Raw genomic sequence first — 17,645 nt, forward strand, 5'->3', positions numbered from 1 at the left:
AAATTATCCCACCTTTAGTAACACTGAATTCTAAGACTAGTAATTTCCAATTTATGGCCAGCAGTATCAGCTGCTTCTGCTAGACCAGAAATCAGAGGTAAAGGGAGAAACTGGCTGGAGAGCAGCTCTGCTGAAAGGGCTGAAGACAGGTCAGCAGTGTGCCCTGGCAGCAAAGGAAGGCAACAGCATCCCATGCTGCATCAACAGGAGTGCAGCTGGTAGATCAAGGGAAGGGATTATTCCCCTTGGCTTCATATCCCCAGAAGAGAGATTGTGCAGTCTCCCTGGGTTTTTCAAGACCCAACTGGATACATCTGTTTGTTTTACTATATGTTGCCATTCTAAAATTAGCTATCTTTAGAATTTAAAATCAAAACTACATGCAGGCATTTACTAATGACTGAGAATCAGAAAAAGTTGATGTGCATCTTAAATAGTCTTGCACTGTTTTGCGCTACATCGGTCCTATTAATTTAAATAAGTTCAATAGGAGAAATTTATATGCAGAGAGAAAGGTTTTCTAAATTTTCCAATAAAATGAATGGAAATGACAAGGGTCTTTGTTGCAGCTGCAGATTATGAGTAATCTCTACTTCAGAGGACTCTGCTTCAACTGACTGAAAATTGCAGGCCTTAATTACTTCTACTTTTCTTAAAAGGGTTTTAACTTTCAAAAGTTTTTCTAGCATCTTACTTCTGTTTTTAAAATTGACTGAAGTAGCATTTACCTGTGTTCAGAAGCTGTTATGTCTATGTGTTTATCCCTGTCCCAGCAGGTAGCTGGTCTCCAAGTTCTTCCAGAATAAGTAGTTAAGATGATTTGACAGCAGTTATGGAGAGATGTCATAATTCCATATACAGGATTTTCTAGAAAGAGCAGTTCTCACAGGTATTAACCAAAAATAAGATCCTGAAAACTGCCTAAAGTTGAAAGATTAGGTAGAACTAGGAACGTGAAATACAAGACAGGAAAAAGTTCTACTCCCATCCCATACATGGAATTTGAAAAATGAGTACTGATAGGTGAGTGACCAAAACAGTGCTGTGTATGTCCATGATGATGCTCAAGATGTTTATGACCATGTTATATAATCGACCACCTTTACTGTATTCTTGCTAATTTTTAGTAATATGTACCTGCAAAATACATTTTCTGCCAAGAGCTCGCTGTGCAGTTTACAGATTAATTTAGTCTTGGTCCTATGAAATGTATAGGCAAAGGAACAGAGAATAAGATGCTGTTTGATATCAGATGCATGTTTTCCTGAGACTATTGTAAATTCCAGCTGTCAATAACACTTGATATTGTTTTTGACAGCTGTGGGATGCTGGATTTTGAGTTGATACAGGTCCTGCATGTCCATAACAGTGTAAACAGAAAAAGGTGTAGCAAGAAGCTACCAATTAGGTGAGATCAAGTAGGATTTCACTTTTTGTATCAATTATTTGGTTAGAGGTATTTATAGATTCACCAAGCAATCTTTAATGAAGTTTCATAGAAAAACATTTGTCTTAGGAATGATAGTGAAAAAACAGTGATGGGAGCTAAAGCTAGAAAGACAGCATGTTATAGGAGGAACATCCATGCTTCATGACCTAACGAAGTTGACACTTGCAGATAGCTACTGTCGGAGTTAGTCTCTTCTCTAACAGCATTGATCTCTTAGATATGATATTTAGCTCTTTCAAAAGTAACAGTATGTCATGTACAAGAGAAGTTGCATTAGGTAGGCAGAGTGGACAACTTTACAACAAATCCTTCAACTTGAATGTGGAAGCAGTGTTAGGAATAAAATAGGGGGAGACTCTACAGTACCAACTTTATGTAGCTATACTTCCATCTTGTTATCCTTGTTATTGTTGCTACATACATTATGTGTTACAATTACTGTCCTAATTCTTGGTTTCCTATTTTTCCTCTTTCACAACTTATTTTTCAGTAACCTTACACTCAAACGTGTTCAACTGCTACCTTCATGCTAATAATGTACAGGTTTTATCCTTCTGTGCTGGACCAGACTACTTCTGACCAAATTCCAGTCTTGATGTAACACCACTGATGTTCAGATGTTTAATATTCATAAGTTAAAAATAAGGCTTTTAATAATTCTTCCAAGAGCTTTACCTTTTTTTTAATTTTATTTTTTTAAATACAACCATCCTTCCTGTCAGTCTGGCCTCAAAAATAGATTCTTGCATCCATACTGGATCTGAATGTGCTGATGCCTTCTGCTTAACAGGTCCTCTCCTATCCACATACATCTTTCAACACATATATCATATCCATTACAGAATCACAGAATTGTATAGGTTGGAAAAGACCTTTAAGATCATAGAGTCCAGCCATAAACCTAACGCTACCAAGACCACCACTGTACCATGTCCCTAAGCATCTCATCCAAACGTCTTTTAAATACCTCCAGGGATGGCGACTCAACCACTTCCCTGGGCAGCCTGTTCCAATGCTTGATAAACCCTTTCAGTGAAGTAAAATTTAATATCCAGTCTAAACCTCCCCTGGCGCAACTTGAGGCTATTTTCTCTTGTCCTATCACTTGTTACCTGGGAGAAGAGACTGACCCCCACCTCACTACAACCTCCTTTCAGGTAGTTGTAGAGGGCAATAAGGTCTCCCCTCAGCCTCCTTTTCTCCAGGCTAAACAACCCCAGTTCCCTCAGCCGCTCCTCTTAAGACTTCTGCTCCAGACCCTTCACCAGCTTCGTTGCCCTTCTCTGCCCACGCTCCAGCACCTCAATGTCTGTCTTGCAGTAAGGGGCCCCAAGCTGAACACAGTATTCGAGGTGCGGCCTCACCAGTGCCGAGTACAGGGGCACGATCACTTCCCTAGTCCTGCTGGCCACGCTGTTTTTGATACAAGCCAGGATGCCATTGGCTTTCTTGGCCACCTGGGCACACTGCTGGCTCATAATCAGGCAGCTGTCAACCAACACCCCCAGGTCCTTTTCTGCCTGGCAGCTTTCCAGCCACTCTTCCCCAAGCCTGTAGCGTTGCATGGGGTTGCTGTGGCCCAAGTGCAGGACCTTGCACTTGGCCTTGTTGAACCTCATACAATTGACCCCGGCCCATCAATCCAGCCTGTCCAGGTCCCTCTACAGAGCCTTCCTACCCTCAAGCAGATCAACACTCACGCACAACTTGGTGTCCTCTGCAAACTTACTGAGGGTGCACTCGATCCCTTCATCCAGATCACTGATAAAGATATTAAACAGGACTGGCCCCAACACAGAGCCCTGGGGAACACCGCTTGTGACCGGCCGCCAACTGGAGTAAACTCCATTCACCATCACTCTTTGGGCCTGGCCATCCAGCCAGTTCTTAACCCAATGAAGAGTACACCCGCCCAAGCCATGAGCAGCCAGTTTCTCCAGGAGAATGCTGTGGGAAACTGTGTCAAAGGCTTTACTGAAGTCTAGATAGACAACATCCACAGCCTTTCCCTCATCCATTAGGTGGGTCGCCTGGTCGTAGAAGGAGATCAGGTTGGTCAAGCAGGACCTGCCTTTCCTGAACCCATGCTGGCTGGGCTTGATCCCTTGGTTATCCTCTACATGCTGTGTGATGGCACTCAGGATGATCTGCTCCATCAGCTTCCCTGGTACTGAGGTCAGGCTGACAGGCCTGTAGTTCCCTGGGTCCTCCTTCCGGCCCTTCTTGTAGATGGGTGTCACATTAGCTAATCTCCAGTCAGCAGGGACCTCCCCAGTTAGCCAGGACTGCTGGTAAATGATAGAAAGGGGCTTGGTGAGCCCATCTGCCAGTTCCTTCAGTACTCTCTCAGGTGGATCTCATCAGGCCCCATAACTGGCATTTTTGTTTAGGTTTCCATTTTTTTTACTAGTAAAGACAACTTTGCTTTGCTTATTCCCATTCAAGGGACAGATATGCAGACCACTTTTAGTCTAGTGCTTTGCTTGTGTCAACCATCTCTTCTCTCCATGTGCATCTCTTAGCTCCCTTTTCTCCACCACATTAAAGTTCTTGTCATTTGATGCTCAAAAAAAGATCCTTTGTTCCCTCTCCTGTTCTTCATCTCACACCTGTATGTATTCTTAGGTTACCTCAGCCACATTAAAATTAATCTTTAAAAAGCTTCTTTGCCATACTGTTTACTCCCAAAATGATAATGATAAATGACAATTGCTATCTACGCTTACGGCTTGTTGTGATGGTTGATATTGTCTCATTGTATCCTTCGTGCTGTGTTGTCTTTCTGTAATGCCTGGCTTTGCCCTCTCTTGTGCTTTAATGGTAAGCTTTTTATAGTGGGGAGCTTTTTTGTCCTTTCTATGTACAGCATCAAACAGAATATGGTTGCAAGTAGAGTATCTCAGAACTGTTACCCAGTCTGGAAACAGGAGCAAAAAATTACCAGCTGCGAGGGACTTTCTTTTTAATCTTTTGTGAGAAAAGAAAAAAAAAAAAAAAAAACCCTAACTATTAAACCTTAATTTGATTATTATCCAAGGGAAATAATTTAATAGCAATAATTCTAGCTTTTTAAGAACTCTCAAATGGAATAAGGCAATTCCAGTTAGTCATTTGCCAATATAAATACTCTTATCAAAGATATTATGGCTCTGTTATTTCTTTTAGGAGGCCTACCTATTTGATTCTTAATCATGAAAATGCATCTGTTCACACCTGAACCAATGTGAAGATCAGAATAATATATAATACTATGTTAACAACATCTTTTACACTTTGTTATGTTCATATATTTTTAAAAGGCTTTAAGAAATCTAGACTATATTTGCTTTGTATTACACAATGTCAGCAAAACAGCTTTCCAAAGGGCAAATCTGCACCTTTCATTCAGTTTTTATAGTAAAATTACTCTTAGTGCAATGTAGTCTTCTTACTTGGTCAAGGCTATTTATGAAATATACTGGCAAATTCAAGTTAAGCACTCTTCTGTGGAGCTTGCCTCACTTTTCATTTGTTGGAACTTTAAGTGTATGACTTTCCCCTCCAGAGCAACAAGGATTAGATATTTTCCACTTGCTGCTAGGTGGTACGCAGCATGGATACGCACTGTACTGCTACTTTTCTAAACAGTGTGTCATTTGCCAGAAAGACGGAGCTGCAACACCTATGCACGTAGCTGAAGCTGTTGAATGACACAGATTACTTCTGCCATGTGCTTTTTTGTAATAAGAAGTACTTAATATCTTGCCTTTTTGACTATGGAGAGTAGAAAAAATTCATATGACAGTGGAAAACCAGACACCATGAGATTTATCCCTTGCTCTATATGCAATCAAAGATAGCACTTTGGTTTTCAAGTTCACAGTTTATGTATCTTTATTTAAAAATCTTCAGTAAACTTGCTAATATCAGTAACTGTTTCTCTGGTTTTTCATAATTATGCCAATTTTTTTGCAGAATTTATAATCGCTGAAGAAAGGAATAGTTTGCTTTAAAGTGATCAACACCTTGACACTCTTCTGCAAAACCAACCAGCCATCCTGCCAAAAGCAAAAGCTTCATTTACAGAGGTACCACCTAATGCAAAAATGCCTGCCTGCCTGATAAAGGTCATTTGTACCACTGTATCACACACTAAAAGTGTATGCACTAGATCTTGAGATAACTAGACATATATCTTTGAGATAGCATGCCAAGTTTTTATTACTTAGGTTTCTCATTACTTGAACAAAAACCTATTGGTAGGGACAGTATGTGCCTCTCCACTCTGGAGAATCCTGTAAGCATGCTTTCTTTCCTTGTAGTTAATAGACACACAAACTCTTTAAATCAAAAAAAGAAAAAAGAGGTAAAGGTGAATGTGGAATATAAATGAATGATTCTGCATTTCCTATTTTGAATTATTGACTTGTTAAACCATGTAAGAGCATGAACTTTATAGCCATTTATGAAGCTAAGCAAGAAGACATTAAGAAAAAAATAATTTGCTGTTGCTCTATTTTTATACTAGACAGTAGGATAGTATGAATAGTTGTCACTGCTGTATTAATACAAAAATGTCTGGTGTGTAGCCGTAAAGATGAAAGTGAGCTATTTAATATTTTTAGTACTGTAGATTTCTATAATTTTTGTAGTAATTTCAGAAACATAAAATATTAATATATAATTTATTCACCCAGAACTAAAAGTAAAGGGACTAATTCCACCCACTAGTGTGTTATATAGGATCTGCCAGCCTGACAAAAGCCAGGTTGGCATATTCAAGTCACTCCCTAAGATTTTTGAGTATGAGTTGAGGTATGATATGTCCTAAATCACTTTCTGTCTGATGATCTCAAAGACTGAATCATTCTAGTACTAAGGCACAGATCAAGGATGTCTGTATCTTGTGTTCCCAAGTCCCAAAAGACATTCAGGGCTCAAGTGATACAGCCATGTTTGCATAATACTGCAGCTGACCTCGTGAACACTTACCAGACAGTACCTATCCTGCTATGATTACTGAAAGCAATTAAGAATCTTTATTTATATTTGCATTAGTAATACATTTCACATCAGGTATTGTATTTATTTGTTTATTGTAACTTATGTGCATGTGACATTTACACAGTCTGGCATTTATTTCTGAAAATTTTTATGGTATAAGGAAAAGCCCACGTAAATTTTGGCCTATTCCCTACACAGTTTTTACAGGCCCACAGTAAGCTAAACATATTGCCTGTTTCCTCAGAAACCAATAATTGTTAATAGGAGATAACTGCATGAAGAAAATGTATTTGCAGTGATTATACAAGGAGAAACGGTGAGTATTCAACTTTTATTGCCATGAAACGTTCACGTGAGCTATAGCACATTAGTCTTAATAAATACAGTGACCAAAAGATGCTCAGTTCATCTAAAAGCATGTTAACAAATGGCTTGATCTTAGTGTAGAATCACCTACAGAAGTAAAAATGCTGTGTAAATTACTCTGATAGCACATGGCTCCTTAGTCTGTGAGAAAAAAGTAAAACTAGATGCAATGGGTGACTGATGAAACTAGATTAATTCAGATTAAAATTATGATTTAAATTCTTGAGAAAAATATACCTAAAGTCTTTGTCACTCGTGGTCTTCAAATAAAGACTGGAAACTGTAATTTATGCATATTTCTAGTCTTGACATAAAATAAAGGAGAGAGGTTCTTTATGTGGGAGGCCCAATGAAAATTGTCCCAGAACTGTCTTAAAATATTACCATTTTGTTTTCAAAAGGTTTTAAGAAACAGTGGATACAATATATAACAGGCTGTCATTAACTCTGATGTCATGAATGATACATTACAAATTATTTTTTTATCTCTACTGAAATTGTAGTCACATAAGGTCATTATTTGAAAGCCTAAGTCATGGCTTAAGAATAGAGCAGAAGACTGTAAATGGAAAAACCTACACATTCTTTCTTAATTATTTTACTGTATCTATGTCATAGGATTTAAACACCTGAAGCTATAGCTGTGTTAGTTTCAACATTTGTTTTGTGGTCTTACTTTCTGAGAGACTTTTCAAACAAGCTCCTTAGAAGTTGATTCAAACTTGGTATAAATATGCAGGATTTTACTCAGTGTAGTTTTATTTGCTTAAAGGTGGGTCCAGATCAGTCTTTCTGTAAGATGAACTTCTCATTTTATGAAGTACAGTAATACTTGCTGTAGTGTCACACAGCATGGTGATAAAAAACATCGTAAGAGTATAAAAGGCATATCTTTGCTGCAAAAGTGTCTGTTTTCAAATTATGCGTACAGCTTTTTGGCAAAGGGTGCAGTAGCTATTGAGACAATTTTTCTGGCAACTTTTAGAGAAAGATCTTTCTTAAATAGCTGACAGACATTTTGTTTGTGAAACGTCTATACTGAGTAGAGGTATGGATTAATTTCAGTCCATTGTTCTAAAAATATATAAAAAAATACATTGGATGATAAAAGTTCCTGTAAGCCAAACAAATAGGTGAAGATGTGGGAAATACTGCCACTCCTGAATTGCCTGTCTGCCACTGATAAAACTAGCATCATGGATTTTCACAGCACAGTGTTTTCATGCTCCCCAGTATAAGAATTTAACTTCTGCTCTATGGATTTTGTCTTAGAACATGATTTATGATTCCCAAGATTTTATGATTCCCACAATGAAGAATGTTTCTGTACCTGGGCTGGCAGCTCTCTCTTTATACTAGTTGTATCAACACCTCTATTTGTACTGCAGATCCCCTGAACAGCAGACATTAAACAACAACACATCCTTTCACTGTCGACACTGGTAAACAAATCAGCATGATTATCACCAGTTTCCTATATCAAAGTTAGCAAACAAAAAGAAGAAAACATGCAACTTCAAACAGCTTAATACAGTGGAGAAAAATAAAAAAAAATACAAATGCAAGAGCCGGGGAGGAAAGCAGATAAAACCATACACGTTGTCAGGGAGGAGGATGTTTACCAGTCTGCATCAAGATAAAAGAAAAATAGCAATTATTCAGGTGCATATGAAAATAAAGCAACGTTTCCCTCTCATCCACCTATAGCAGTGAACTATGTATTTTTAAAAAACTTTGTCTCTGCTCAGAGCCTTAAACTAACTTTCTCCTGTAGCCAAAAACTGCCCTCACAAACCCATGAAAGTCAGCCAAAATGAGTTCCAGTGTGAAGCACCTGAGTATGCAATTTCCGAGGTGAGTGTTCTTACTGAATTCTGTGGGCTGCTTACATGTTTAAATGTGTACTTCAATATTTTGATAAATTGAGACATGGATCATTCAAACAGTTATAGTTACAGAATTTGCTTGAATAGCAACTATGTGCTTGGGGGAAAAAAGTTAAATACATGTAGAAAACATTTTGAATAAATGCATTTTAAGCCTTATGAAACACAACGTTAAACAGTAATAGTTTCAGTGATCGGGGCAATGATTTTCAAAAGGATTTAGCTGTAATTTTGGCAGCTGTTGGATATAGGATTGGGAACACAATGGGCAATTTTGGAAATCTGACTCCAGATTGAGTTGGACCCTTCTGAAATTTCTCAAATAAAATTAAAACCCCAGTCCTTTTGGTAGATTGAAAGTGAAACTCCTGAGATGCTCTAAAGCAGGCACAAGCTGAGGGAGAGATGAGGAAAATATCAGTTCTGCACTCTGCAAACTAATATCATAAAGACATAATTGCAGCCTGACCCAAAACATGAAACAGAAAAGAATCACAGTCCAGACACTGTTCAGAAAAGGCTCAACACAGTAACTGTCTCATCTAAATTAGCTTCTCCACTAGTAAAGAAAAATCTAACTAATAGTAGGTGGTTTTAAAATAATTAATCAATATTTAGAAAAAAGAACATTGTTGTTATGGGGGATATTTAAAGCATATAACTTCCTCTTAAGAAATCACAGAGATTTTTGTTCCTCACTAAATATTTAATCAGAACAGATAAAAAAAATTTCTGCAAAATCTCCTTCAAGCCACTAGAGGATGAGTACTTCTCCATCAAAATAAATAGTTAAGCTGTAATGTAGCTTATCTAAGCCACACTAATAAGCTATTAGACTGGTAATACAATTCAAATTCTAGCAAGTGTAAATGAGGCAGACAGCTCGAATCCTTATTGAATACTAAGATTAGCAATTTGTTTATGGAAAGCTGACTATAAAATTATTTAAACTATCCATATTGGAACATTAAAATGCATAAAAAGATACAGCATTTTGGAAAATCACTAGCTAATTAGGTAAGCATAATATTTTCTGTTGTACAGTTAAATATTTCTTTATGAAAATGGCAATTATAATGCAAACATTGCTTATATATTCTGTAAAATGCTAAGGAAACTCATGTGATATAGTTAAGTCCAATCTGACTCAGAACACCATGTTATGTCCTGCTCTGTTGGTTGTGCTGGTTGACTAGCTTATTTTTAAAGTTGTTCTCTTCTGCAAATACCATGCTACTACATCAACAGATTTCATTATCTGATCTAGCTGTCAGTCTTGAAACCATCTTTTTCAATACTTATCTATATTGTCTTACTACTAAAAAGCCTCAGACATAGACCAGAATTCCACCAGAATTACTGAACCCTTTGGGAGTACCAAGAGCAATTAAAATACATAACCAGTCTATTCAGGCATCCTGTTTGTTACGAAGGTCAGTCAGCTGGTTAACACAATCAGCATCAGCCAGGACAAGAGCTTGAGCAAAAAGAAAGACGGGTCAGGTTAGAGAGTACAACATCTTTTCAAACTGTCTGGTTAGATTGATTTGTTCTGTAAGATGTTTAGAGAACTGGCTAGTTATTAACAACTGTCTTTGACAACCTGTGTGGAAGGGTGAAGTCCTAGGAGATTGCGAAAGGACAAACATTTTTATTGAGGAGGAGGACAGACAGAATTACACCCCAGCTGTTTTAGCATCAAATGCCACAGCAACCTGGGATATATATACAAGTTATTTCAGAGCACTTGGAAGATAACAAGGTGACAAGTAGCAACCTCTGTGGACTTATCAAGAACAAATCATGTCAAACCAAATTATTTTCCTGTAGAAGAAGGCAACAGATCTTGTGAATGGAATAAAATGAACAAACAGTTATTATAACTTGACATAGGCAAGGCCTTTGGCATTGCTTTCCACAACATTCTTATGAACAAGCTTAGCAAATTAGTAAGAATGTTTCTTACTATTGCAAAATTGGTTGGAAAAAACCCCATACTTAAAGAACAGTAAGTAGTATTTCAGTTTCAAATTGTAAGAATGTCTTGATGTTGTAAGATGTCAAGTTCCTGGATTTCACTGAGATAGGGCATTTGATAATGATCAGTAAAGAAATGATGATGAACTGGTGAAGTACAGCAGGTTTTTTTGTCTCAACATGTGAAGGACTCTGATCAACAAATATTGGTAGAAAAAGTAACCTTAAGGAGAAGATAGCTGTAAAATAAAGCAGCAACTTAATTCAAATATATATAACTAAGATTGTTTTTTATTTGTATTACCACAGTGCTTATAGGCTGTAGTAAACATCCGAACCCACGATTGCCTGGGACTCGGGGGAAGTGAATCAGCTCAGTTTGAGGGAAGGGTGGTTGCAGGGCTCGGGGCGCAGCCGGAGCAGAGGCAGCAGAGGGAGCCGCTGCGGCACCGAACAGGCCGCTGCGGGGGGGGACGGGGCTCGTCGGGCGGTGGAGGAGCGGTGACAGTCCGCCTCAGCCTGGATGCAGGGATCTAGGGTCGTGTTCAGGCTACCCGAACCCCTGATGAACTTTCAGTTCCACTAGCGTCACCAGTTATTTCAGCCCGTGATACAGGTTTCAGCAGTACCTGAAGTGCAAAGGTTTATAAAAAGCGTAGCACGCTGCTGCCATCAATCCTCCTGTAACCCTATGATGGAGATGTGAAAAGCCGTTAGATCTGAATACTTCACTTTGGCAGAAGCAAATGCATAGAAGGTCAGAGAATGTGAATGATCTTCCTGTTGTCCGTTAACTGATTTACAGACCACGTATCTTAGTCCTAATCAGAGGCAGTAAAAAAATCCCCAAAAGACTACCAAAATATAAATCGATTTTTAAACATCAGCCGTAGATAACCTCAGTTGAGAAAACACAGTTTTTTTTGCAATGTGAGAAATGAGAGGATTAGTTTTTATGCTTTTCATCTGTCTCTACTTTGGTCTTACTAGAACTTTAAAGTGATTATCAGCAGATTACACTTGTGAGGGAGTAAGTAAGAAGCAAACGGTGAATTCTCCTGAACAAGGAGTTTCTCTTAAAGGTGTGTGTGTAACGCAGGGCACAGCGCTCGATCCCGCCGTGCGCGGAGGGGCCGAGCGCTATGGCATTGTCATTTACACCCGTCACGCGAACTGGAGGCACTGACAGATTAGGAATGCCCGTCGGGCACTTTACTAACGCACTGCTCCCATTTTAAACCAGCGTGCTCGGTGCCCAGCGCCGTTCCCTGTGCCCGCAGAGCCCGGCCGCCCTTCCCACGCCCGGAGGAGATGAGGCGCGGGCGCAGCCCCGTCCGCTCTGACCTGAGCTCAGCCTTGGCCCTAGGGACGAAATAACGCCAGCCTTGCTGCCCCCCGGAACCTGCCCCGCCTCCCGCTGCGCACCCAGGCTGGCTGCCCCGGGCCGCGGCCGCCCAGCGCCGACCGCCGCCTCCCCGCCTACCCGGGGCCGGGGCCGGGGCCGGGGCCGGGCCGGGGCGCGCTGCGGGCGGGTGGCTGCCCCCTGTCGGGCGCGCGGCGGCGCGGCGGCCGGCTCCTCCCCGCCCAGTCCCCGCCCGCACGTTGCCCGGGGAACGGGGGTAGGGAGCAGCTGGGCGGCCGCTGCCTCCATCCTCTCCTTCCCTCCCCGCCGGTGCCCGCAGCGGAGCGGCACCCGCATCCGGACACCCCGCCGCCATGCCCCGAGCCGCCCCGCTCCTCCTGCTGCTGCTGCTCGCCCTGGCCCAGCGCCGCGCCTGCCTTCCCGGGCCGGCCACCGCCGCGCCCCCCGGCCGGGACCCTTGCCTTAGCCAGCCCTGCCGCAACAACGGCACCTGCTCGCCGGTGCCGGCCCGGGGCCCCGCCGCGCCCCGCCGCCTCCAGCTGCTCCTGCCCCAGTCTCCGGCCGCCTACAGCTGTGCCTGCCCCGCGGGGGTCACCGGCACCTCCTGTCAGGTAAGGGACGCGCTGAGAGCGCCCGGCGCTCCCCCCTCGGCCCCTCCCGGGGCGCTCCCACCTCAGCGCCTCCCTCCCGCCCTGCGTCCTTGTGCCCGTCCCTGCCCTTGGGCGTCCCCGCTCGGTCTGTGGCTAGCTCCCTCCCGTCCTCGGTGCGCCCCACCCCACCCCGTCTGCGGGTGTCTCTGCCCGCCCTCCCTCGCTCCTACCGAACCATCCCGGTGCCTCTTTGCCGGCCAGTCCGCCCCGGGAGGCGCGCAGCGGCGGCGGCCGGTGCCTGTTCCCCTGGCGGGCGGCGTCCCCCCCGCGCGCGGCTGCTCCCTCCCGCCGGCTGCTCGCGCGGCAGCCGTTGGTGCTGCTAACGGCCGCCGCGGGCACCCAGGGCTGCGGGGGGCCTCGGCTCTCCCCCGGGCTTTCCGAGCGGCTGGCAGCGCTTCATGCCGGTGGGCGTGTAAAGCGGGTGCCAGTACTGCGAGCGGGGGGCTTGGAGCCCTGCCTTAGGCTGGCTCCCGACCCGAGGGGAGAGCCGTTACCCCGGGGCATGAAGCGGAGCGACGGCGTGTAAGGGGCTCGGTTAGAGGTGAATGAGGATGGGGCTGAGCTCAGCTGGTGCCTTCCAGGTTAATCTCGATGCTATAGCCACCCCCCCACCATCCAGTTCTCGCAATTTATTTAGTATTGACTTATTTTAAGGGGAAAAGGATGGTCCTTGGAAGTGGATGCTGTATTGCATTGAATACTAATCATTAAATCGTGTCTCCAGGGGTCATTTTCATAGGTTAGGTGTGCTTGCTCCCACGTTTCAGGTGCTTCTTGGATTGATTTTGAATTCTGAAAGGTCAGAATGCTCCGAGTAGGGCTGATGATCTAAAATGTGGAGAGGCAGTAACAGTATCTTTCTGATGTGCTTGGTCATATTGGGATTCAATGTAATAATACAATCTTATTCTTACGTGAAGATTGTAAATTTTTTTTTTTTTTTTGTCTGGAGCCTTAAGGATGAAAATCTTTGTTATCGTGTGCAGAAATTTACAAAGCTGTAATCTTCAGTATCTGCAGATAAGGAAAAGCAGGCACAGGGACAAAGAGGCTTGTTTCCTGCATATGTATATGATGCTATGGGTTACTTTCTGTGACAGCAGTGTACAAAAGCCTATATGAATTGGCAGCTATTTCTTTGGATAATGCTCTCTGTTTTAAGTGGGTTTGAAATAGAAGCAAATGAATTCAAGTAAATTCAGTCTGCTTTTTAGGTTGTTTTATTTTTTTTTTTTATTGTTCCTTGGTCATGTAGTACACGAACTCTACTGTTGAATAGATAAAAGGGATAATACATTTACTGAAGACTTAATGTGTAGTTGAGTATAAAAGTGATTGTAAAGTAGGAGCACTATGCACAGAGTTCTGTGCTTGCCTTGAAATGTCTCACTTGATTCACTGAAAGTGAAAATATTTACACCAATGAGATTCTGTAAAATCAGAGAGATGATCATGGATTAAATAGATTTTTGTTTGCCTAATTTTAGCTGTTGTCCTCTTAAGAGTTTGCTATGTTTCTATTACTACAAAGAGAGAAAGAGAGCGCTGTGTGTTTGCTTCTGCTTGTTGCTGTTAGACCTAAGTGTCCGAGATCCATGACTAAAAGACTAATGACCCTTTTAAAGACTTAGTAAAACGTAACGCTTGCTGGCATCATACCTCCTGTGAAGTGTTGCGCCTGGGGAACTGTATTTAATTGTTTTTCTAATAAAAAAGATAGGCAATATTTTCATAGCACTTATGCTTTTTATTAACTAGTAAGAGGAAGCTTACAGTGTCATACATTTTGTTTCTTTTTATAAAATACTGAGTAATGACCCTTGCAAGGGAAACTGATAAATGAATGCTACTTCTAGCTTATCATGTCAGCAGTTGAAGTATGGATGCTAGTTAGATATGGAAAGTTAATATGGCTTTGAAATGTAACTTAATTAACTAGAGAGCAAGCAGGTTACTTAAAGGGGTAATATAAACACAATATATCCATAGTTGAGGTTTTGCTCATTTTATTGAAATAGGAAATAAATAAATATTGTACAAATGCATTAATTCTTGTGTTGCGCTGTCGTTCAGATGCCGAACAGCATAACAGATGCTTAACGGCTTAAACTTCTACAAAGAAAGGTAAAAACAATCATGTTTTCCAATTCAATGATAATAAATAACTGTAAGGATTTTAAAATAACTATAAGGATTTTTTTTTCTCATGTCCCTTAAGAATTATGGGAAAACTATAGACTAAATCAGAGGATCATTGGGATATATCTAGATGGGGTTTTCAACTTACTGCTGAGGTTGTTACTGAACAGTTGGACTTGCAGAGGGGAATACCAAGAGGTGAAAAAAAGAATAGGAATTATTATGCTAAAATACCCAGTTCACGGAGGGTAAATTTGCATTTTTTGAATTTGTGATGGAGCTGGAGTTTTTTGGGAAGCCCACTTCCCTAAAAATATAGATTTACTTTCATGTTACTTCTTGTAGTGAAGGCAACATTTCGCCCGTTCCACTCAGATGCGTTGAGATATAGAACAAAGGAAAAATGTTCTAAATGTGCCTACAAGTCAGCTGGGCATAGTGAAGGTGATCATGTAGAAGGATTTTTAACAGTCAAAGTTGGAGATTGCCCACAAATTTTGTTACTGAAGTTTTTACTGTAAGTGGTTTTGATGCATTTGACGATGCTCGTGCTAGCATGGGAAAAGTGGCAAAGAATAAAGCTGACATCGTATACACATGAGATACTTCTAAAATCCCAGAGCTTTCCTATCACCAAGTGAAGTATTTAACTGGGACTTAAGCCGATTCCATGTTCTTATGTTATAATTGCTTTAGTAAGTCATTATTTATTTAACAACAGAAATTACAGGTCCTCTTAGTATATCCATTCCATGAATTATGCATGTGTATATATCTCACATTACTTATGTTTTGAATATACTTTGTTTTGCAAACTTCAGGTTTGTTTTGTTATGGATTGTTTGGTTTCACATTGCAGGACATTGCTCTAATTTAACTCAATTTCTTTTCATGGTTGTGAATTTTTTTCCCACTTCTCTTTACCATATTTCTAGTCTGTGTAAAGAAGAAATAGAATTAATGTGTTGAACTATCTTAAACTTTACTCCGAGCAAAGCAATCACATGTATTCCCAAGGAAATTGTACAAAAATTATAGTGAATTCAACTGCCCTTCTGCAGGAATTTGAAATTGGACTATTGTCAGTTTTACACTGAGAGAACTTAATGAAATAAATTGAAATGAACTGAGTGATAGATATTAAAGTTCCCTAAACTTTATATTCCCTAAATTTTTACTTTGAAAGGCGAACTTTAACCTTTATTTCTAGCGACTAGTGTAATGACTACTCTGTTATTTCTAATGACAGGTATAATACAATAGAATTGTTTTTCTTGATCAGGAAAGTTTTATGTAAAAATTGATTTGTGTTAGTGCCTTATGAAATAATTTTAGAGATATAAGGTACTAAATAGGAAATGAAAAATTTCATGATAGACTTGGTCATTTGCTTAAAAATACAGAATCTGAACTTAGTTAATTGCATTAAATTGCATGATGTTTATTTCGTTCCATGCTAGTGCTAATTTCATTAAAAGACTATCATGTGAAGAAACATTCATTTATTAATGTATTTTTAAATACTGTCATACATGCTTCATTTGTTTTAGTTGCTTTTCTTGTTTTTGTTTGTGCTTTGTTTTTCTTTTTTTCTTCTGTCCTTTGGTTGATAATTTTCCCTCATTATTTTACTTTGGTGCTTTTTAATATGCTTTTAGTTATTTTATAGATTGTGTCAGTAATCAAAACTAGAAAACAAGTAGTGTCCAAGCATACTGAACCAGCATTCTGACTTTGCAGCAGTTCTTTTCTATATGGTCTCATTAGTGATGACAGAAGTTCCACTTCTGAGTGTGACGTGGTAGCCACTGATGTAATAACATTTTTGAGTTAGTATTGAAATTTTTATTTTAGTAGCAAAATGATCTCTTTGGTCTTGGGGAGAGTTTGTTGTGTTCACTCTAATGTCTATCTTTCCACACCTATAGAGGAAAATGTTTTTTAAATGTAATTGTGGACAGCTTATTTAAAATGGAATTTTAGAAAGGTGTAATATGAGTTTAAAAAAGTCAAGGAAGGAACTGATATTATAAAAACTAATACAGATGGACAGTAGTTTATCTTTTACATTTTGTTCTTAGAATGATTTTGCCCCCGTCCCCCCTCCTGAATTTCTTCCTGATTATGTTTTTCTTCATTCTCTCCTTTTTTGTACTTTTGAATGCCAAGTGAATTTATTCTTGTCTTTGATCATGGTATTTGAACATTTGTAGTCTGTAATGCAGTGATTCATTTTTTTGTTCTGTTCCCCCTGCTTCTATTTTTTATCCTGTGTTGGGTTTTTGTTTCTTTTTCTTTGAATTTATTTATGTTCTCAATAGAATTCTAATAATGTGCTGTTTTATGCTGAATGCAGAAATCCAGTGTTAGTAAACTGCTACACAAAGGAGGATTATTGTTTCTTTACTCAATGGTCTAATATTTCAGAGTAATGATACAAAATTTCATTGGCCAGCTTATTTCAGGTTTCACTGGACAGTGCTGTATAAAAGGACATCCTTTAATCTAACTGCTAAATCACCTTCATGTGAGCATCCTGATTAATTCTTCACGAGATCCTGTTTTCTACTAAGCGCTGACATCTCTTCTGAAAGGTCTCTAAATAATCCTTGAATTCACAATGAGTTCTCTAGCATATTTAAAATGCTATTTTTTTCCATTCTGTACTCGTTAATGAAGGGTGTTACTTAGATTATGTGGCTATTGTGAGGCAAATGTTTTGTTATGTGACCATTCTGTTTGCTCTTTTATCTTTAATAAGAGTAAGTTGTACAGTTAGCAGATGCCCTGGAGTTTTCTTGTTTTATTTGGATGTAGTTTAGGTTGAGTTC

General features: G+C 40.2%; 1 protein-coding gene across 3 annotated transcripts in view; it reads left to right on the top strand.

Annotated features, from left to right (window-relative positions):
• Positions 1–12,283: 12,283 nt before the first annotated feature.
• Positions 12,284–17,645, top strand: part of DNER (delta/notch like EGF repeat containing) — a 145,707-nt gene continuing 140,345 nt past the window's right edge. For all 3 annotated transcript variants that reach the window (XM_075507283.1, XM_075507284.1, XM_075507285.1), the window contains exon 1: positions 12,284–12,636. In XM_075507283.1, coding sequence (XP_075363398.1) covers positions 12,379–12,636 — 258 coding nt within the window. In that variant the 5' untranslated portion in view covers positions 12,284–12,378. The remainder of the gene's footprint in view (positions 12,637–17,645) is intronic.

The sequence above is a fragment of the Mycteria americana genome, chromosome 7 (genome assembly GCF_035582795.1).
Source record: "Mycteria americana isolate JAX WOST 10 ecotype Jacksonville Zoo and Gardens chromosome 7, USCA_MyAme_1.0, whole genome shotgun sequence".
NCBI classification, from domain to species: domain Eukaryota; kingdom Metazoa; phylum Chordata; class Aves; order Ciconiiformes; family Ciconiidae; genus Mycteria; species Mycteria americana.